Source organism: Scleropages formosus, chromosome 5, assembly GCF_900964775.1.
Source record: "Scleropages formosus chromosome 5, fSclFor1.1, whole genome shotgun sequence".
In the NCBI taxonomy this organism is placed as follows: Eukaryota; Metazoa; Chordata; class Actinopteri; order Osteoglossiformes; family Osteoglossidae; genus Scleropages; species Scleropages formosus.
Window position 1 is genome coordinate 17,251,513 of NC_041810.1, and position 21,229 is coordinate 17,272,741.

General features: G+C 43.4%; 1 protein-coding gene across 1 annotated transcript; it reads left to right on the plus strand.

Annotated features, from left to right (window-relative positions):
* The first annotated feature begins 2,294 nt into the window (after positions 1-2,294).
* LOC108930919 (probable carboxypeptidase X1) lies at positions 2,295-20,586 on the plus strand. Its single transcript, XM_018746411.2, has 13 exons — positions 2,295-2,772; positions 8,021-8,130; positions 8,450-8,589; positions 9,038-9,122; positions 10,265-10,415; positions 10,945-11,033; positions 11,154-11,277; positions 14,392-14,588; positions 14,930-15,109; positions 16,640-16,934; positions 18,237-18,376; positions 19,213-19,315; positions 19,399-20,586. Exons 1-13 carry the CDS (start codon positions 2,427-2,429, stop codon positions 19,698-19,700), a joined length of 2,262 nt encoding a protein of 753 aa, XP_018601927.2. The 5' UTR covers positions 2,295-2,426; the 3' UTR covers positions 19,701-20,586.
* The last annotated feature ends 643 nt before the right edge of the window (positions 20,587-21,229 follow it).

Genomic DNA, 21,229 nt, shown 5'->3' on the forward strand with positions numbered 1-21,229 from the left:
AGTTGTGACGCGGGTGCTGCTGGAATACGAATGGAAAAAGGGCCTTTGTTTGTGTCATTATTTATAAGGTACGTGTGATTCAAATACTCCAGAATTCGGAATTCTTCTCTTGCATTGCACAAGTAAGTGTCCCATCGGTGAAGCTTTGACGTAGAAAAGATTTAAAATAACCAAAAAGCTGCTTTCGAATGTGTAAGTCTGCAAATTAAAATTATTGGGTTATTAATATACACTGTGACAATCTGAGTGATAATTAGAGCGCAAGTCTGATATTGCTCAAATTAAAACTATTTTCCTGAACACACTCCGCTGTCTGACGCGTTTTTTTTTCCTTTCTTTCTTTCTTTCTTTTTTTTTTTTAAATTTCTGCGTGTCGCACGCGACCCGGCGCTCGCGCGCTGCACGGCCGCCGAGCCTGCGCGAGGTGAGCGGCGCGCGCGGGGGTCCTGACGGGTCGCGAGGGCGGGAATGAGACGCGAGCCGAGCGACCGCGAGCAACGTCAGTCGCGGCCGAGGGTGATACGTCATCGTTTTTCGTCAAAATTCACAATATTAGTCACAAAATGACACAAACAGAATGCAGCTATATTTGTACTGTAGTTTAATATTTGCAAGATTCTTAGGGATGCAAATTTTACAGCATTTTGACGAACCTCTGCCAACTATTGTGACGCTAATAATTTAATTTCCCCGCATATTTCACTCATAGACTAATTCGTCACGTCCCTCATGTCGCACCAGAAGGGACAAATAGAAGCAAACAACCCGTGTGGACATTTTCCAGCGCTCATACCGGACCAAATAACGATGTTTTCTTCTACTGTTATTATTTTATGTCTTTGCGTGTCCTTTATTATGGTGTTTTTATGGCTTTATGGGCGGTGATTACAATTAGCCGTTGGATTTGTGGAGTTCAATCCCCCATGTGGGAGCCATGTAGAGGATTCACTGAACCTGGGGGACCGCCGCCATTCATCCAAAGTTCCCACAACAAGGACACGTTTTTTTCCCCTCTCTTTTTTCCCTTTATTTCCTTTCCCCCTCTCCTTCAGAAAGTGAAAAACCGAGGTTAGATAGCTCGCACCCCTATCCGACCCCCTCTTGCAGGATAGGCTCCGGACCAGCGCTTCCCTGATGTAGGACTAGCGGTCAGACGCAGAGTTACTGAATACTGCGCATGTGCGCAAAAGCAATAACGCTTTCAAGGACTTTATTCGCGAACACAGTAAATATCGTAACGGGGGGTACATCCTAAACCCCTGTTTGTTTTTAACTCGCCCTTAAGGCCTTATTTCACTGAAACATACAGTACGATCTGCCCGAGTATGTGTATATATGAGGCATGTTAAATCTAAGGCTATGTAGATAAAGACATTTAAACCAGGTAACACCAACACAGATCCATGGCTGGATTATTCTGCCTTGGTTTTGAAAGAAGAGAAAAGTTTGAAGGACTTGAGGAGAAGCAAAACTGCGTTCCCGAGGGCAACAACGGGCCGCCGCGGTTCTGACACCACGGCGATGGGCCCACGTGTTGTCCTCTGGCGCCATCTAGCGGAGGACATGAACGCAACATGTCAATTTAAAACATGGTAAATTACACGGGATTCGTCACGATACTGCGCTCAAGGTCGGGTTAGTACAAACTCATAAATCTGACCTTTATATTTTGCGAATTCATGTTAAACTTCCGCAATAACATTATTATACGTATTCAACACTGACCAAACGTTTTCAGTATTTAAATAGTTCTATGCAGTGTTGCATGTGATGGCAAAGCTTTCAGTCATAATTATAGATTCTTGCGTTATTATTATTATTTCCCCTTGCTTAACTGACGCGTTTATTCAAAAGCGATTTTCAGTTTCACCGATTTATATTAACTGGATTGCGTATACAAGATTTTGAGTTGAATCTGCACTAAATGTGTGATTATCTCGGCTTGTGTTTATTGCGATGGGTTATAGTGAGATATTTATTCTTTCGGATACAGAATCTGGCACATTTCTTCCGCTGTCAATGTATCCTATTTAAGAATCCAACAATCCGCTTCATGTAAGGTGGCGCAGCGGGCAGAGCATAGGTGCCGCACAGATGACTGAATGATGTGAAAGTGTGCTGTCCGCTGATGATCCAGTGTGTACCCTGCCTCGGCCACGCGGTTATTGCCGATGGATGGATGGATGTACACTTCCTGTAGTGGAACGTAACGTTTAAACACGAGTGCCACCTTCCCTTTCCTCTCTTGCCTTCTTCTTACCTCCTAGTTTAAGTATTACGGTAAAATATATGAACGGGCCGTTCGGCAAGATCCCAATTGCGCTTCTTCTCGCAACATTACGGGGGAGATTTAATGGGATTTATCAGGGCTTGGAAACTTTATTGTACCGGTTGACTTTAACGCAGAGGCTCAGAGGAGCGGAGAAATGGCACGGCTTGGTGCGTCCCTTCTTCTCCTTATTTTTATGTTCGTTGTAAGCGATGCTCTCCCCACCAGTGATACCGTGACGGTCAATAATTCAGTGAGCGCCAATCCAGGTAGAAGCATCGCTGAGACGACCTCCAACCCGACTCGCGCAAGTTCTCCCCAAAGCACCGCTGAGAGCGCCGGCCGTCCCGCAGCCACAGCGCAGCCGAACGCATCCGCCACCGCGAAGCCCCCAGGGACCGGGCCGTCTCTGGGCTTCCACACTGAAGACCTGGACGAGAGCATCGACAAAAGTGTGGAGAAGAAAGTCTGGAGCAAAGAGAACGAGGAGCCCGAGGAACAAGGTGAGGTTTGTGCACTCACCTGAGAGGTGTCAGATCTCCCCCTCCTCCAGGAACCTCCTGTAGCCTACGCTGTAATTAATTAATTGTCAAAGTCACGTGTCCTCTCTTCCGGACCATTGTTATGCAAATTAGGTCACTTGCGCTAAAGGTGAGCGGATGGGGAGTGATGTGTCTGGTGTGCTTCACACTGGTCGTGTCATGTAACTTATCACCGCTGCAGCTCGAGTATGCATGCATGCATGCATGCATGCAGTAAGGTGTGGATGTTTTACACTGGCTGCAAAATCATCTATTGCAGAGTGCAGTTTACCTTAGCAGCTGCTAAGGGGATGAACTCGCAACCTGAAGGTTTTGGGTTCAAGTCCCATTCCCCCATGTCTGCTGTGGTGCTCATGATAGAGGCACACACCCACTACCTATATAGTAAGAATAACCTGCTGTGTTACTTACTGTATTGGTAGTGGGTGTGTGCCTCTATCATGAGCACCACAGCAGACATGGGGAGTGGGACTTGAACCCAAGTCATGTGTGTGGAAGAGCATTCACAAGCCGTGCGCTCCGCTTGACACAAACCAACAAGTCTCCGCTGCCTCTGAGACCATTTGTATGGTTTGGCAGAATTGTTGTTTGAACACGGAAAATGCCGTGGGTTTCGTCCAGACCCCACTGTTTGCACAATCATGTTACTCTTGGCATTTCATGTTTTTGCACCCATCGCAGCTAGTAACTGTACTTAGGTTTATAGATACCGGTCCGTTCTGATCATATGAAATGATCCAGTTGTTTGCGTTCCATTGAACATCTTGGAGAGGCATCGAAGAAATAGTGCTGCTTACTGAGCACTTTTCCAAATTCTTGCCACTTAAAACCTATGCTGACATGCAACCCATGTGCATTCTGGGTGTAACAAGCTGCAATGTACACACTGACAATGCGGAATAAACTCAACTGTATGTGACGAATAGGAAATGAGTGTACTATTTTTAGTTTGGCATTTGTGCAATTATTTGTTCGTAAACCCTTTATTACAGAAGTTAATTGTAAGCATATTAATTCTAAGCCAGTGATGGTCTAAATAAAGTTAGAAAAATAGTTATGAGTGGAATAGATTGGATTTTCAATGCAATACAGCTTACTTATATTTTTAAACCTGGAGGGATATTCAGTAACAATTGAAATCCGTACATGGTCTTTACCACGCTGCGCATTTTTGGCAAAGCGATATTAACCTCTGAGTCAAAAAAGGAGCCACAATTATTTCTGCAGAATTTCCCCTTTCATGCGCAGCCAGCAGCCCAGCGTCATACACCACATCTGGTGCAGTTCCTTGATGCTGTTAGTTAGGCAGTCCCAGCTCTCCTGTTAAAACCTCCAGCTCTGCTACTTAAGAAAACCTTTCTTTTACAATCTTTTACTGCAAAAATCCTGAAAACAAGTTGGATAACATTCCTGATGTATTAGGGTAGAGGGGTGATGTCATCCTTCCCTTACTCAGCTTTTTCTGATGGAGCATTCCTTTAGATGTAGGTCCCCAACCTGACTCTACAGAGTCACTGCCATGTCAGCGATGTCACCTGACCTTTTACCCTATTTACACACTGTCAACCATAAGGTCATGACATCTCTTACTAGTGACCTTAACAGCAAACCAGCCAAATATGATCCTTTTCAGTTATTTTTCCACGAGTCTCTACTAAAACTTATTCCAGCAGCTGATCCAAGAATAATGCAACTAATTTGTGGCAACTGTGCCAAGTTACATGAGAAAAAAATGTGAACAGCACCATGACTGGAACCTTTCTATGAAATGCATCACAATCCAGTCATTCCAAGCTCTGATTTTTGTTACTCTCACCACCAATGGCTTTTGTCCTAATGGTCACTGGTAGCCAATATGGAACTAAACTACTACCTCTTGATTAAAGTAAACCTCTGTTTCACAAGGTGGTTTGCCTTCCATAGCCAGCTTAAGGTGGCGGTCTCCCAGGAGTGTCTTAAAGAAGGTAGGGAAGAAACCAACAAAGGTTTTGAAGAAACCTAGAGTCCAGCCCAAGAAGGTGAAGATCATTAGGAAAAGCAAGCAGGAGAACTCGGGGAAAGGCACCAGACCAGTGCAAAGAGTGACACAAGTGACACGTATGTATGGCGAGTGGCCATGACTTATACAGTATGAAAACTCAACTAGGGTCTAACCTCTTCGTTGGGTTTTGGTGGTTAAGTTAGTCATACTGTATATTTCATTTTAAAAAAGTAACTCTTGATTTCCGTTATTGTGTAAATGTGCGAGTGAATGAGTGTGTGTGTGTGTGTGTGTGTGTGTGTGTGTGTGTGTGTGTGTGTGTGTGTGTCTGTGGGCTCTACCTTGCCTTGCACCTTGTCTTTCAGCAATACTCTCTAGACCGCTGCGACCCTGCATCTGGCAAACAGTTGATAACGGATGGATGGATATATGATTCATGAGTTGTTTGTATTATTTTACTACTTTTACCTATTCCGTTCAAATAGCTGTACCTTGCTCACAGGTACTACAGCTATGCCCCTCAAAGGGCTTGAACAAACAACCTCCAGGTCATAAGTCAATTTTCATAAGTTACTTTACCCACTGTTGGTGTTGTGTTTTGTAGGCAGTTGTCTACTTTATGTATAACGAGAGCGCAAACCAACTCGGCACCCAGAGCGACATGCTGGGTTATTGCTATGCCGTTGAGGAAGGTTCTTCTAATGTGTTGATATCCACTAAGAATACCGTTGTAAAAATGCGTTGCAGAGTGCTGAAGATGCAAAACTGTAGCTATTGTGATTCACCCCAGACTGGGAGAGACTCATAAACATCCCAACACCAGGAAAGGTCCCTGCTGGGATTGGGGTAGGATGGTGAGCTAAATGGACACGTCCTGCCTGGCAGATAGTCTCCGCGCATTTCCCTCTTGCTCAACGTGAACTTTTCTGCTATGTCTCTGTTGTGGTTTGGCAGAACTTTTTTCATCTGGAGTCTCAGCTTACTTCGAGGCCTCTTGTAGTTAGGGAAGAAGGGGGTGGGATGGGGGAGGGAAGCACTGCTGGTCCTTGACCTGAGACCCCTCCTTGCTGAAGTGTTGCACTGGAATGGGGAGGGATTCCGTTCCAAGAAGTCTTGACTCTTCTTTTGGAAGCCAGAGGCCCTCGGTCCCGGGGGCTGGTGAACGGGGTAGGACAGTACAGCATGGGATGTGGGGGAAGGGGAGAGTGGAGCAGCCAGAGCAGAGAGTTTTGTATGTTTAAGATTGTGGAGCAGAAAAGCGAGCACACAGTGAGCCCATTCATCCAAATGGAAGAGGCCCCTGGCTCCGCAGCGAATCAGATGTCCACTGTTTGCTCTGGATCGATGTCTCGGGGTGATGGTTATACTTCCTGGTGGAGTTTCCACCTCCATGTGCAATAGCCGACTTAGAGCAACGCATCCTCTATGTAGCTGGGCTCAGCGGTTGGTTTGTGAAATAGCAGCATGACTTTTTCACTCTAAAGGCTTTTTCAGCACTCAATGTACTGTCGACAGTAAGTATTGTGTTTTCTGGCATGCTGTGGTGTAGAGCTGTGTGTGTCTTAGCTTCTCAGTGGGGACAGCTGGAAAGAGCTGAAAGTGCTTGTGTTCACTGTGGTCTAGATGATCTGTATGGCTTAAGGGAGCCAGAGACCTCACCCTTCTACCCCGACTCATACGCACCACGCCTGCCAGGGTGCCAGAACAAAGATGATTGAAGAACTAGTCCAACTTCAAAGCGGCTGGCAGACAGATGGCGTCCAATGACCAGAGCTTACAGGGAAGGAGATCTCCGCTGGAGGTCACTGAACTTGCAGTGGGCTTATCATAGCTCCAGAATGCCTTCCCTGTCATCACTGTGCAACTCAACATTTCACACCAACTACATTTTGTACTCATTTTCCATCAGGTGCTAATAAAACAGGACGTCACCATTCACTGTCAGAGCCAGTACTGAATTCTTAGGAGCCCATATACCCATCCAACAATGGACTACATATTTGCCTATTACATTATGGTTTCAGCTTGATCTCCTCAATCTACTGATGTAACTCTTCAAACTAATTTTTTTTTTTTGATGCTAAAGTAGCATTGCTGAGAACCAGACACTCTGAAACCAACTTGGTCTGTCATTGCTTTCTTTTGGGTTTAACTCTTCCAGCAGCCTGCATTGCTTATGTGGAATGTTTTATGTAAACACTCATGAGCGCTGCTTGATATTTCCCATGGATGCTCCATCACTGCTCTGATAACCACACTGTACTCATTAGTTTTTCATTAGGTCTGCAATCTGTAAAGACAAACACTCCCCTATTGTTAAAGTGGCCCAAGTCGGCTGGAAACGGTACAGCTTTTGGTGCATTGTGATCTGCACTGGCCTGGGGCTTACATATGATTTGTTTATAGATTAGCATGTTTTTGTTTTTTTTATTTTTTTTAATAAATATAGGGATTTCAAGGATTGAGCCTGAGGTGAGGTGAGGATTCGAGCAGCCAGAGGGGGAGGAAGAGAAAGACCGGGGGATTTGCTGGGAAGTGAGTGGACTGAGCTGAACCTCTCCAACAATCAGTTGCTATCAGCGGTTTTTGCCACGGACAGAGAACCTGTGTAAACTTGCTCACCACCAGCCATAGCATTTTCTGCTTGAACATGGAGAATCAAGCTTTTTCTCACAGCAGGAGTGGCTTCAGTCTCGCTTCCTCTGAATGATATTCCTTTGTTATAATCCATTGAGTGCATTAACTGCAGTCGTCGAATTCAGTATTTATTCGTGCTAAGAACATACGTGGGTGAGGCTGAGGATAATCCTTTCTAATGGTGCATCACAAGCAGATGGATGTGTATTATGCTACTTAGAAATGAATGTTCTTTCCTTGAAATAATTTTTTTTTCTGGAGCAATCACCACAGGTTTGTGCAAAATCCTATTTGCAGGTTCAGCATGCTCTACCCTCAAGTTGTTCACTGGAGTTACTTTTGCCCACCTCAACTTTTTGAGATGAGGACTTGATGTCTTGATGACACAAGGCATCAGGTTATTGTGTCTCTACCTCTCTATCGCTTTTTTCCCCTTACTTTTCTTTCACCAGTTTGACTTTGGCCCTGTTTTCTATTGGCTTATGTCCCAGACTGGTTTACGCATGGCATAAAATGATAGTCTCTCGTTCACTGAGATTCAGTCTAAGATCATTGCCAACCCTTCAGTCTTTCTCCTTTCTTTTATCCCAGAATGTCCGCCTCTTGGTCTCGAGTCCCTTCGAGTCCAGGACACACAGCTCCGTGCCTCCTCCTTCCAACGGCATGGACTTGGTCCCCATCGGGGGCGCCTCAATATCCAGGTGGGTTCAGTTTGAAATCACAGACAAATCTCTATCATGATATATTCAAGTTGAAACCACATCCAATGTCAAAAACACACTTCCAATACAAGTGTAAATCAATAAAGAATACACAATCTTAAAAAAAAAACAATGCCACCAGTACACAAAGAAACAGCTGGAAAAGAATGGAAATGAAAACAAAAAACAAACAAAAAAACTCCCGAAGCAAAGAAATGGGAGAAAAACAAATCCATTAGGGTCCAAGTAGTCCCCACCCCGCTTGGGGAGTTCAGTGAAAAATGCTGATTATTAGTATATACATTTTTTTACAATGTAGTCAGGCCTTGAAGATGGAGATATCTACGATGGAGCTTGGTGTGCCAAATATGAAGATCAGAATCAGTGGCTGGAAGTAGATGCCCGGCAGCCAACTCTCTTCACCGGGGTCATCCTGCAGGGGCGAAACTCTATTTGGAGGTTGGTTCTATAGTGCTTGTTTCTGTTGCTGTGCTGCTGGGGCCTCTGTCCCATTTGAGATGGTACAGCTTTATTTCCTAGGTCCATTTAAAGATTCCTCAGTTCCGTACATATCTGAGGATTGCCCAGTTGATTTTATGTCCAGGCTACCGTAGTTGTAACCCACACAGGAGGAGTAAAATGGTCACAAAAAGAGGTAATTAGATTACAGCTCTATGTTTGTGTCAATGTCCTTAAATTCCCAAAGTTATATTTATTGAAGAATTTCATTTTCCCAATTCATCTTAGTCTTTTCTGCTCCTGGGATTTGGATTAGCAACCATTTGAGTGGCTGCTCACTAGACCAGCTTCCTACCCACTATGCCATCTGCTTTCTTCATTCTCATCATTTTTTTCTGCAGAAAAATGCTGGTAGAAAGATGTTGAGTATAACACTTTGTCCCTGCAGCTGGGACTGGGTGACGACCTACAAGGTGCAGTTCAGTAACGACTCCATTGCGTGGAAGCCCAGCATGAATGGGACAAAAGAAGCAGTGAGTTGTTCCTGCATATCTGGTACAAGTGATCAGAATATTACAGTTTTATTGGTGTCACGGGTTTATTATCAGGTTTTTTTGTTCCCCAGCAAGAACATTAGTGACAAATTGGTGCAGTGCCTAACACTGGTATCTGACAGTGCCTGAGCTGTACGCTCATGTGTAAGTTTGAATCCTGCTTAGGGTGTGAAGTGTTTGTATGTTTTCCCCATGTTCTCAATCCAAAGATTTACATGGAAAAAAGTAAATGGTAAAACACTTACAAACCCTGTCCTACTATACTATGAAAACCATGGGAGTGGTCACCATGATTTGAATTTGACTTGACAACACTTGACAACAGTCTGTCTTAACAAGAACATTATTCTGCAACAACAAGGACATTTTAGATTTGATTCCAAAAGTTTAATCTGTGAAAATACTGCTCTTAAATGGAAAAAGGTATAAATTACTGCAGTTTGCTAAAAATTATAGTTATTATAAATTGAGTTATTATAGCGCGGGATACCAGACCTTCCCCCAATGTGCCGCAGTGAAGTGCAAAACAGTGGTACAAGCTGTGCTTGCGACCCTCAAGCAGTGTTTGACCCAGCATGAGTTATTAGCCTCTCAGATGCTGGAGTGGTAAATCAAAGGCTGGTCTGTGGCCCACCGTGTTCCACTGCCCTGGGTACACTGTGCCAAACCATAATGAAATCAAATGTGGCAAATGCTGCCTATCTTTGGACAGACCATCCCAGCCGGCAGCTGTGCCTCAAGCGTGAAGGTTCAAGGTCACCTTCCTGGGTGCGAACCCCCTCGCTCTACAAATGATTCTGTTTGTGGGCGTGCAGTGTAGTTGGGATTGTCCCCTATCCTTGGTGGACTGACATATCTACAGAAAATTAAAATATCTCCAGGCATTGAAAAGTTGGACACTGAAACAAGAGATGTGGTTAAATGAAATCGTGGATCGCACATGTTGTTTTACTTAATGAAAAAAGTACACATTACATCTAAGAGGAGAATGTCTTGGAGTTTTATTTGCTATGACCTTGGAGCAGAGAAATGTTTGACTTTGTTTCGTATCAACATTTCCAAGAAGTGTTTTGCACTGATGGAGACAAGTAGCTCCTGAACTCAGCTTTTGTTGTCCTCAGGTGTTTGAGGGCAATCAAGATGTAGAGACCCCTGTCCTTGCTGTGTTTCCTGAGCCCACTGTGGCTCGCTACATCCGCATCAACCCCCAAACCTGGTTCGAGAATGGGACCGTGTGCCTGAGGGCTGAGGTTTTGGGCTGTCCTCTTCCAGGTACATCAGTATTACACTGATACTGTGGCATTCTTACTTCTTGCATCTGCACTGTGACCCTTAAGTAAAACGGTTTTTGTAGTCCTGTAGCATTGGACAGCTATTACACTAGAGCCGTTTGATTCACTCAGCCTGACCATTACTCAAAAGCTGAGCCTCAGGGCTTCTAACATACATTTTCAGGGTCCTGTGGTGCTGTTTTTTCTGTTAAGAGTGCTATTCCTCTGAATCAACTCTGCCCATATGTTTCCTGCTAGGCATGTCCAACTTAAAATGAACACAGGAGCCCCCTAGATAGCTGTAAAATTAGCATGTTAGACTATATCTTACGCCTTTTTATAGACTCCTTCCACTTTTATAAAATTGTGCAAGGCAGGATTTTTCAGAGTAACATTTCACATATGTCTAATGTAAAAGCTATGCATTTTAAGAAAGTGTAGTAGCTAAAATTTAATGATACTGTTTCATCTCTTGTTCCATATGATTTGACTGTAGCAGTAAAAAATAATCCCCTTCTGACACCATCTAGATCCTAACAATATTTATACTTGGGGCACTGAACAAGAATCCACGGATAAACTTGATTTCAGGCATCACAACTACAAGGAGATGAGAAAGGTAGGATATTTGTACTAAAACGCTGCAGGCTCAGATATGACCATGTTGTCCCCAGTGTGGTCAATAATGAGCTATCCCCATAGGATTGCTGACAAATAGTAAGATGTCTTTTCCTTACAGCTCATGAAATCTGTGAACGAGGATTGCCCTGACATCACACGCATTTACAGCATTGGGAAGAGCTACATGGGCCTCAAGCTCTACGTCATGGAGATTTCAGACAACCCTGGCAAGCATGAACTGGGTGGGTGGCCAGCTACAGGGTACTGGTGTGAGGCGAGGGGAGGGAAGGTGGTAAGTTCTGTACCCTGCTGCTCTGTGCTGCTGGAGACAGATGTGCTATTGTCTTCCTTCAGTCCAAGTGTGAATGGACAGCTGTTTTCATTTTGTATCATTACTGTACTGGTCACTCTTACAAGTTACCGGGGTAGTGGTAAAAGACATTGTGGTGATTAAAGGACATGTTTCTGTAACCTAAAGATTGCTGAGCCCCAAGAGAGACCCTGATGCCTGTAGCTTAACTTCAGTTGCATCTGTAAAATATCCGACTCTATAAATGGGTCAAATTATTAGTCAGCTTACATAAATGCACAGTGTGAGGAAAACATAATAACCTCCAATTTTTCCAGAGCTGTCACTTTTACCGCTAACGTCCAATTTTTAGAGGACTAAAAATCACAAATGTTGCGTGCCTGCTTATATTTAGTTTGACCTTCAACTGGAAATCTAGAGCTGGATTGGCTCTCCTTCATATTTATGCTAAGAAGAAGTATATTCATTGGCCTCAGAGGCTGATTTTGGCCACTGATAGCACATCTGAGTGGCCATGCCAGCACTGGCAATGTCCGGGTCACTGTGGCCAGGACCCATAATAGGGCTTGGCCTCATTAGAGGAGAACTGTCTTGGCTTCACTGGCAGAATGGAACAAATCTGAACCATAGAGGTAGCACAGCTCCTTTTTTTAGCTAAGAAATTGTAGGTCATATTGTAAAGCAATAAGCTGTGTGACATATTTTTTTTTTTTTTTTTAAGGCTTTTTATCCAATGTCTTGATACGATATTGGTAAGTCAATCCCAGGTGATCATGCTGATGTCTGATTTTACATTTGCCATAAGGGTCTCATAGTAAAGTTTTTTCTGCTTCTTTAACTTCTGGCTTGTTATTTTAGTACCTATTTAACTCAACTATTTTAAACAAAAGGCAGGTAAACTATAAAACAGGACATGGTAGGCGGTGCTTCATGGCAGTTGCTGCACGTGTTCATTTCCAGGTCTGTCAGGACTTATCTGCTCTCTTATAGTGTTGTGCTTTCCACACAACTTTGATTCAGCAATCAGATCAGAAGACAAAGTGCTGTTGGTTATTGAAAGGTGACACAAGAATAACTAAGGAGTGAAGAAGGATTTTTATGCCAGGATCTAAGCAGTCCCAGATTGCCTGACATGAATGGGGTCGTGTGTCCGGATTTCACATGGAGCAAATGGAAAAACAAAACCATAACGGCTGCTTTGAACCTCTAGAAGACTCTTTGCTTTGGAACAGGCTTGTCTTGTATTCAGCTTGGCCTACGTTACAGAAACTGGACACCAGCCAAGTGGGAATACACTTCAGGCTACTATGGTTTTATGCCAAGCTGTCAAAACATATAGAAATTGCTTGTAAATATCATACTTCTATTTCCAGGGGCACTTTTGCACAGGGGCGCTATTTAAAGTGTTGCACATTGAAGTTATTGCAGTTTGTCAGATACTAAACATTCAAAACAAAGGTGAAAAATTGGGATGAGCTTCATTTCATTTTGGTTCTGCAAGTTAATTTCTCAGCTTTTCCTCCTCCAGTGAAAAAAACTCCCTGTGAGGACAGACTTGGCTGAGGAAAAACCAAACTTCAAAGTTTGTTCAAACTTCACAGCTTTACTGTATGGCAGAACCATATTTACATTTATTTATTTAGCAGACACTTTTCTCCAAAGCAACTTCCAATGAACTCTATGTAGTGTTACCAACCCACACACCTTATTCACCAAGGTGACTTACACTGCTAGATACACTACTTACACTGGGTCACTCACCATACATCAGTGGAACACACTCTCTTTGTCACTCACACACTATGGGTGAACCTGAACAGCATGTCTTTGGACTGTAGGAGGAAACCAGAGCACCCAGAAGAAACCCACACAGACACAGGGAGAACATGCAAACTCCACACAGACTAAGCGGGGATCAAACCCATGTCCTCTCTTACCACCCAGGTGCTATGAGACAACAGCGCTACTTGTTGTGCCACCTTGAAAAACTGACCTACAACGTTAAGGTTACAGTTATTGACCCATTTATACAGCAGGGTAATTTTACTGCAGGAATTCAGAGTAAGGACCTTCTTCAAGAGTACTGCTGCTGGACAAGAGGTGGGGATCGAACCTGCAACCTTTGGATCCAAAGGCAATAACTCTAATCACTTCATTACCAGCTGTCCACAGACCCATATGTCACAAATGTTAGTTATTTAGTTATAGAAAATTTCTGCCTACAGTTCTGCTCTTTCTATTTCAGGGTAATGAGTGAAATGTAGTCCTAAACTGTAATACTGTATTAAATATAAATTTAATTTCCCAAAATACACCAAAATGTTTTATAACATGACATCATGAATCATGCACTGATAATGGTATACTGACTAAAAAAATGTCTGCAATTAAATATGATATATATATATAGTTTTAAACAGCACTTCGGGGTTTTGAACAATGTGTTCTCCACCGTATTATCGAAGGTCCTGAAGTGCCGGACAGGATGTGTTGTTTTTCTCTCTAAACTTCATGTTCTTGTAAACTGCGCCATCTGTGAGCATCACAGACATTCCTTCAGAAGGTCTCCTCCTGGGATAATCACTCCTGAAACAAACACGAGAGGCTGTTCTTAAACGCAGATCAGAGAGACAGCTCATTGCCCTCCAGAGTCCCCAGCCGTTTCGTCATAAACCCACAAACTTAGTAAACCAAAGCAGCTTCTTGTTCCTATATTATTGTCTTTTTCTTACGTGACCTTTCTCATTACACAGGTACTTAGCCAAAGCTTTTTGTCCAATTCCTTCTGCAGTTTTAGCTGCTTTCTAATAGAGCACTATGGTCCCTTTTTAGGAGCTTTTAGGTTGCAAGGCTGTGTCTTTAACCACTGTAGCATTATTAGACTTTTGGATATGCTATTGGAGTGTTAGGGTGTGCATTAAATACAAAATTTCTGATGAAAGCTGCATTTTGGTTTCTTTAAAGTGTTAAACATAAATGGTTGAGTCTTTGTTTAGGCTGAAGCTTATGGTGTGTGTGTGTGTGTGTGTATGGTGCACCCCTGCAGGTGAGCCAGAGTTCCGCTATGTGGCCGGGATGCACGGGAACGAGGCTCTGGGTCGGGAGCTGGTCCTCAGCCTCATGCAGTTCTTGTGCCACGAGTACAAGCAGGGCAACCAGCGCATCGTCCGCCTGGTCAAGGAGACCCGCATCCACCTCCTGCCTTCCATGAATCCCGATGGCTATGAGATGGCCTACAAGAAGGTGGGGGTTGGGGTGCGGGGGAGTTTGTAAAAACAAGGGACGGCGGAGGAGTTTATTCAGCATGTTAGGGAGTCATGGGGGTAGGAAATTAGACAGGCCCAAGTTACAGGGGGAGGTTTTGGGACATCGGTTAAAGTGGGTAAATATCTAACCACAAGTTTCCAGAGGGAGCAGCAGTTGTGTTGTGTAACACTCCTCTTGTTGAACTATTTCATTTTACGCTTTTGGTTTTACCAGCCCAGTTAGGCTACACTCTCACTCTCACAGTGCCTCGGGTTGATGAAGATGCTGCCCGCAGGATGTGCGTCTCATTTCCAGCATCCCCCACCTCCCATTTCCAGGGTTCAGAGCTGGCCGGGTGGGCAATGGGTCGCTACAGTTACGAAGGGATCGACATGAACCACAACTTCGCCGACCTGAACTCGGTCATGTGGGACGCCCTCGAGTTGGAGACGGACAAATCGAAACTGATCAACCACTACATCCCCATTCCCGAGAAGTACACCTCCGAGGAGGCTTTTGTGAGTGCCGGTGTCCTGAAAGCAGCGTCGAGGGTTGAGCTGATCTGGGTTCATGTGTCAGCACTGTGCATACTTGGAGTCTGAATCAGCTTCAGAGGTTTCTTCTGAAATTTTGGGGAATGAGTTCCAAATGTGTGTCAGCATTCTGTAATTTCAGAATGAGGGAAAAAAACATTGACTCCCAATACACTCCACTTCAGCAGAAAGCCTGGAGCCTGTTACGCTAAGACCTCCTGTGACGCTGTTTTGCTATAGCGCTCTTTTACTTTAGCCATTTAAGTAATTTATCACAATACTGTGCCATATTTTTAACATTTTAAATATACATTTTAAACACATATATTTTTAATTTAATATTTGTTATCAGTAAAATGCTGTTTTCTGTGTATAGTAGTGCTCTATTTTATATTTTGTTGCCCATTCGCTGTTTTTGAACTCCAGAGATAGAGCAAGCTACAGGGATATAGGGAGCCATCACCTGTAGGGATGGACATTATTTTTCTAGAAAACATAAAAATAAAATTTAAATCTTAATAAATAAAACTTATAAAATGAATAAATAACCATGACTTACACCCCTGATTCTACTTACCTGCTTGGTTTAACCAATGAAACTTGGGCGTCACTTATTTTCACAACCTGCACTTCTTGCGTGTTTCTACTACACACATGATTTCCTCGAAGTCGACATGTAGAATCGGTCGTTACACACCTTTCATGTCACATAAGAAAGACTGCCTCATTAAATAATGATTTTGTGGTAAAACTAAGGGAAACTAGCAGTACACATACTTTCAAGCAGCACTGTACATGTCCTATATTAATGTATTTTCCCTCCCCATTTATAAAGAATTCATCTAGAGTAGGAATGGAGGTATTAGTGTAATTTCTCCACTCATACCAAAGTAGGGCCACTGCTGTGGCAGTGCTGCTTGCCCACCGTCGAAATACACGTCTGCACAACCGAAACATCGATTGCAAAACCAGCTCTTTGCCGTGTTTGTTTGAAAGGCGCTTGTGGTGATCTGATTAAATGTCCACTGGGGTTATTGTTTAGAAAACAGGACAGGATGTCCATGCTGCTGCAATGGTGGGGCGGTGGGTGTTCAGACAGAACCACAGCAGCAGTGTGTCCTCTCTCCAGCTGCACAGTGGGCCTCGAAGGGAGGAGCGGCTGCCTCTGCAGAAAGGAATGTGATCTGTTCCCCGCCTCCCCAGCACTTTTCCAACATGCTCTACTTATTTACTGGGAACAAATGGAGACGGGGGCACGGAACTGCCAGGCCCTGCGGTATTTTGGCCGAGCCGATGGGGAAACGTGGCATGTAGGGATCTGTGGTGGCTTTCAGCTATATAAGGGAAACGAAGCCTTGCAGAAAGGGTAACTGGAGCCAATCCAGGGAAATCCAGAACAGATGTATGGCATCTCCAGTGCAACTTGCAAATTAAAATTATGATCTTACTGTGCATTAGATATCTCATTTTTGTTGCTCTCATAGCCCAATTTGATTGCTTTTCTGCTCATTTAAGGTCGCTCCTGAGACACGGGCCGTGATCAGCTGGATGCAGAACATCCCGTTCGTGCTGAGCGCCAACCTGCACGGTGGCGAGCTAGTGGTCACCTACCCCTTCGACATGACGCGTGACTGGGCCCCCAGCGAGCACACCCCCACCCCAGATGACAGCTTCTTCCGCTGGCTGGCTACCGTCTACGCCAGCACCAACCAGGTCATGTCCAACCCGGACCGACGACCCTGTCACAATGAGGACTTCCTGCGACACAACAACATCATCAATGGCGCCGAGTGGCATACAGTACCTGGCAGTGAGTTTCAAATCAGGACCCCCTCCCTTACCACACATGGCTTCTTTTCACAACATTTAAACACTTCTAAACACATCCCCTAGTAGGGGATGTCAAACTCCAGCACTTGAAGTACATTAAAGGTATTCCCCAGCTTACAATGGCATTGCATTCTAATGACTTCACTGTGATTTGAAAATCCCCTTATATTATACGAACCATCAGGGTATAAACAATGAACATGTATGCATGCTACATTGTATAATTTTTCCAACTAATTTCACATTTTATCCTTGTTACAATATAGAAATATTGATTAATAAAAGTAATAATAATATAAGGTAAGTATTATAATTATGTTCATGCTGCAGCATTTTTTCTTTATTTTCTAAATATATTCTAAATCTAATTTTGACAATTTTTTTCTCTACAGCACTACCAGAACACTCACTTTTTTATAAGAACTATGATGCCTCATGGCATTGCAGCCAGCTGATGTTCTCACACAGCAGACTGAGCTGTCATCCTTAGATGTTACGGCTAAACGCACACGCACGCACGCACGGTGGCTGAGGGCGTTTGTCCCAAGCGGGGTCACGATGAGCTGGAGCCTAACCCGGTAACGCGGCACAAGGCTGGAGGGGCAGGGGACACACCCAGGACGGGACGCCAGTGCGTTGCAAGGCACCCAAAGCGGAACTTGAATCCCAGACCCACCAGAGCGCAGGACCCAGCCAAACCCACTGTGCCACCATGCCCCCCCATTATGGCTAAACATCAGGACTCAAAAACAATATAAGGTTAATGGGAGTCCCGTTGTAAGTTCAGGTGGACATAAGTCGTTCATGTAATTAATACACACAAATTAAGCAACTTTCTGTTCTACTCTACTGAAGTATTTATACTGTGAAACCGTGCATGGAAACTATGACAAAGTTAATTTGGGGAAGCTTTGGTAGGCTTTAGTTCTCATGGTTTTTTTTTTATAATTATTTTTCCTTCAAGGTTCTGTCTTTGGGGGGTGCGGTGGCGCAGTGGGTTGGACCTTGTCCTGCTTTCTGGTGGGTCTGGGGTTTGAGTGCCGCTTGGGGTGCCTTGTGACGGACTGGCGTCCCGTCCTGGGTGTGTCCCCTCCCCTTCCAGCCTTACGCCCTGTGTTGCCGGGTTAGGTTCCCCGCGACCCCGTATGGGACAAGCGGTTCAGATGATGATGGTGATGATGACATGGGTTCTGTCTTTTCTATTCACCAGGACACCTATCACCATGAGACATGTCAATATGAAACATAAGATGGCTTCACTGTCTCTGTTTCCTCTACACAGGCATGAATGACTTTAGCTACCTTCACACCAACTGCTTCGAGGTGACTGTGGAGCTCTCCTGCGACAAGTTCCCCCACGCCAGTGAGCTCCCCACCGAGTGGGAGAACAACAAAGAATCACTGCTGGTTTACATGGAGCAGGTCTACATCGCATCCTCCACCTTATCCAGTTTACCTGACGGCCTTTCTTGTGTCACTTCACCACTTAGAAATGTGTACGACTAGAATAAGTACAACTGTAAAGTAAACATTTTATTACATGGATTTTTTGCATATTCCATTCAGTTTTGTTAGATTAAACATACTTTTGGTGTTAGTTCGTACTATATGTCAGTTTTTAGAAAAATATTTCACATTCTTAAAATTAGCAAATTCTGGCAACGGCTTCCAAGCACAGAATATTCGTACCTTTTAGGATCTAATGCTTTCGAGAATGTTTTTGTATTTTCTAGAACATTCTGGTACCTTATTGAATCTTCCAATGGCTGCAAGATTCTGTGGCTAAAACTGACACTCTAGAAGAACTATTGGTATTTTTATAATCTGTAAACTTTCATCATAATCAATGCAAAAATCGACATAACTAAGAACTGTAAAAAATGTTGTTACACTGTGTTATGTATTACTTCAACCTTTAATGCAACAGAGCAGTGAAGACAAAAAATATATCCCATTGGTTTGCAGAAATCCCCCATAAAGAGGGTTTACATCCCAACCTGGCAAATCCGTCATAAACCAAAGTAGGGATCTTAAAGGAAACTCTTTGTAAAGTCAAAGTCTTGAAACCTGAATGGGTGTATCTCAGGGTAGGACCATAACTGTTACACTCTGTGACCCAGTTCATACAGTCAGCCTTAGAACTTAATGACCGTACGATGTAGGAAGAGATCTGATGACACTTGTTTATTAAGAGGATGATAAACTTATTTGTTTGCAAACAAGTTTAATTAACACCTTGTGGTTTGACCTTGTCACAGGTCCACAGAGGAATCAAGGGGGTGGTGAGGGACAAGGACACGGAGGCTGGAATTGCAGATGCTATCATCAAAGTAGACGGCATTGACCATCACATCAGATCAGGTGGGTTTCTCGGGTGTTTTCTAGTCAACAGGTCATGTATCATCAAGGGGGAAACTTGATTATCAAAATGTGTCCTCCTGCAGCCTTCGATGGCGACTACTGGCGGCTCCTGAATCCTGGTGACTACGAGGTGACAGCGAGTGCCGAGGGATACTTCTCCAACAGGCGCATGTGCCGAGTCGAGTATGATCACTACCCCACCATCTGCGACTTCCTCCTCACAAAAACACCCAAGCAGAGGTTGCGGGAGATCCTGGCCAAGGGGGGCAAGATACCCAAAGACCTGCAGTTGCGGCTGCGTGCTCTGCGAATGAAGAAGCTGCGCGCTACCACCAAGGCCATCAACAGGCGTCGTGCTCGGGAACGCAGAGCCAGGGCTCTCTGAGCGAATCCCTCTACCTTCTTAGGCCACATGTGTTACTCCTGCTCATTAGCAGCGATGTCAGATAGCTGAAGGCTGATGCTTTTTACTGTAGTGCCTTCAGGTTTTCTTTTTCTTTTTTTACACCTTGAGTAAGTAGTAGGACTAATATGAGGGAACTGAATGGGAAATATATCGTATTATTGAAATTATATGTTGTGGTAAAGAGATAACAAGGGGTGATGAAATAACAGATGAACTTCTAAAGAACTTTGACACACTTTATACAGAACGAGCCATAGCAGAACATCAGCTATCTATTGTGAGTTTCTGGACCTTGGTAAAATATCACCAGTCTACCCACAATGTGAGATGTTAAGTCAAAAATCAAAAAGTACCTTCAGTATTGTTCTAACTTTTTAAAATCATCTTTGCGGGTACTTTTCGGCTTCACCCTCATACAGCACATGCTGTTGTATTATTTAGGATGGTGTTGCAACCCGGAAATGAACGGTTAGATCATAACTCGACACCAAAATAATTTAAACAAATCAGTGCTACTTTAAGGCAAACACTTTATTTTGTTCACAATGCAACGGCACCAACTCGTTCACTTTGAAACAATCTTTTGTGAAGCACCAAGCAGGCCTCCTTTGTAGGCAGAATAAGCACCAGTTTTACAGAGAGGTACTCCTGGTGACTTTAGGTTTAAGATGTAAACCTAATCTGAGAAGATCTGAGATCTTACAGTCTGGAACTCGTAAGTGCAGGTACACGTCTTTACAATATCTTTTGTAAAAATATATATGTGCTTTAGATTTATATGAGCCTTGAATATACTTCTGTCCTCAGCAAGCTGGAAAAAATGCTGGCATTGTCTGGTCCTTGCAAGTCAAGAGACTTAAAAAAATAAATTTCAAATAAATCTTTGCTTTACAAAAAATTCTCTGGGTTCTCTTTACTTTCTGCTTATTGTCTCTATAACAACTGATTTTAAAAAAAACAAAATGCTCATTCCTGAAGGTGGCAAATAATAATGTTAATATTATGTAGATTTTTTTCCAGCCTTTTCCTGATTTTTTTAGGTTTGCTAAATGGCTTATTGCAGAAGCTATTGACTCCTCCAATATTCACCCGTTTCCCATTTTCTATCTTTTGTATTCTCTTATCGCCTAATCTTGATCTTGCCGTGGGAAATGATTGTGTATAGTGTAGTACCAGGCTGATCTTGTGTCAGAGCACACAAGGTCAGTGCTTTTGAAAGCACTTCTGCTTTGTACTCAACCTGGTCAATCAAAAAACAAAAGTATATAGTTTAAAGTATATAGTAACCTGCTTACTTAAGACATTAAGCAGGTTAGCAAGTAAGTATATTGATGTAAGTATAAATGATTTTTATAGTAATAATAATAATAATAATAATAATACTCTTGGAGTATGAAATTTATCCTATCTTAGCTATACTTTTTTGGACCCAGAGATTGAAGAAAAAAAAACACATACGTAGGTTTCCGTCATTGCACACTTTATATACGTATATAACCTCGTTTCTT

Coding starts and splice junctions, on each gene's coding strand:
- LOC108930919 (XM_018746411.2), top strand. CDS start 2,427: ATGGCACGGCTTGGTGCGTCCCTTCTTCTCCTTATTTTTATGTTCGTT. Junction 11,034..11,153: donor ACTACAAGGAGATGAGAAAG/GTAGGATATTTG, acceptor TTTTCCTTACAG/CTCATGAAATCTGTGAACGA. Junction 14,589..14,929: donor ATGAGATGGCCTACAAGAAG/GTGGGGGTTGGG, acceptor TCCCATTTCCAG/GGTTCAGAGCTGGCCGGGTG.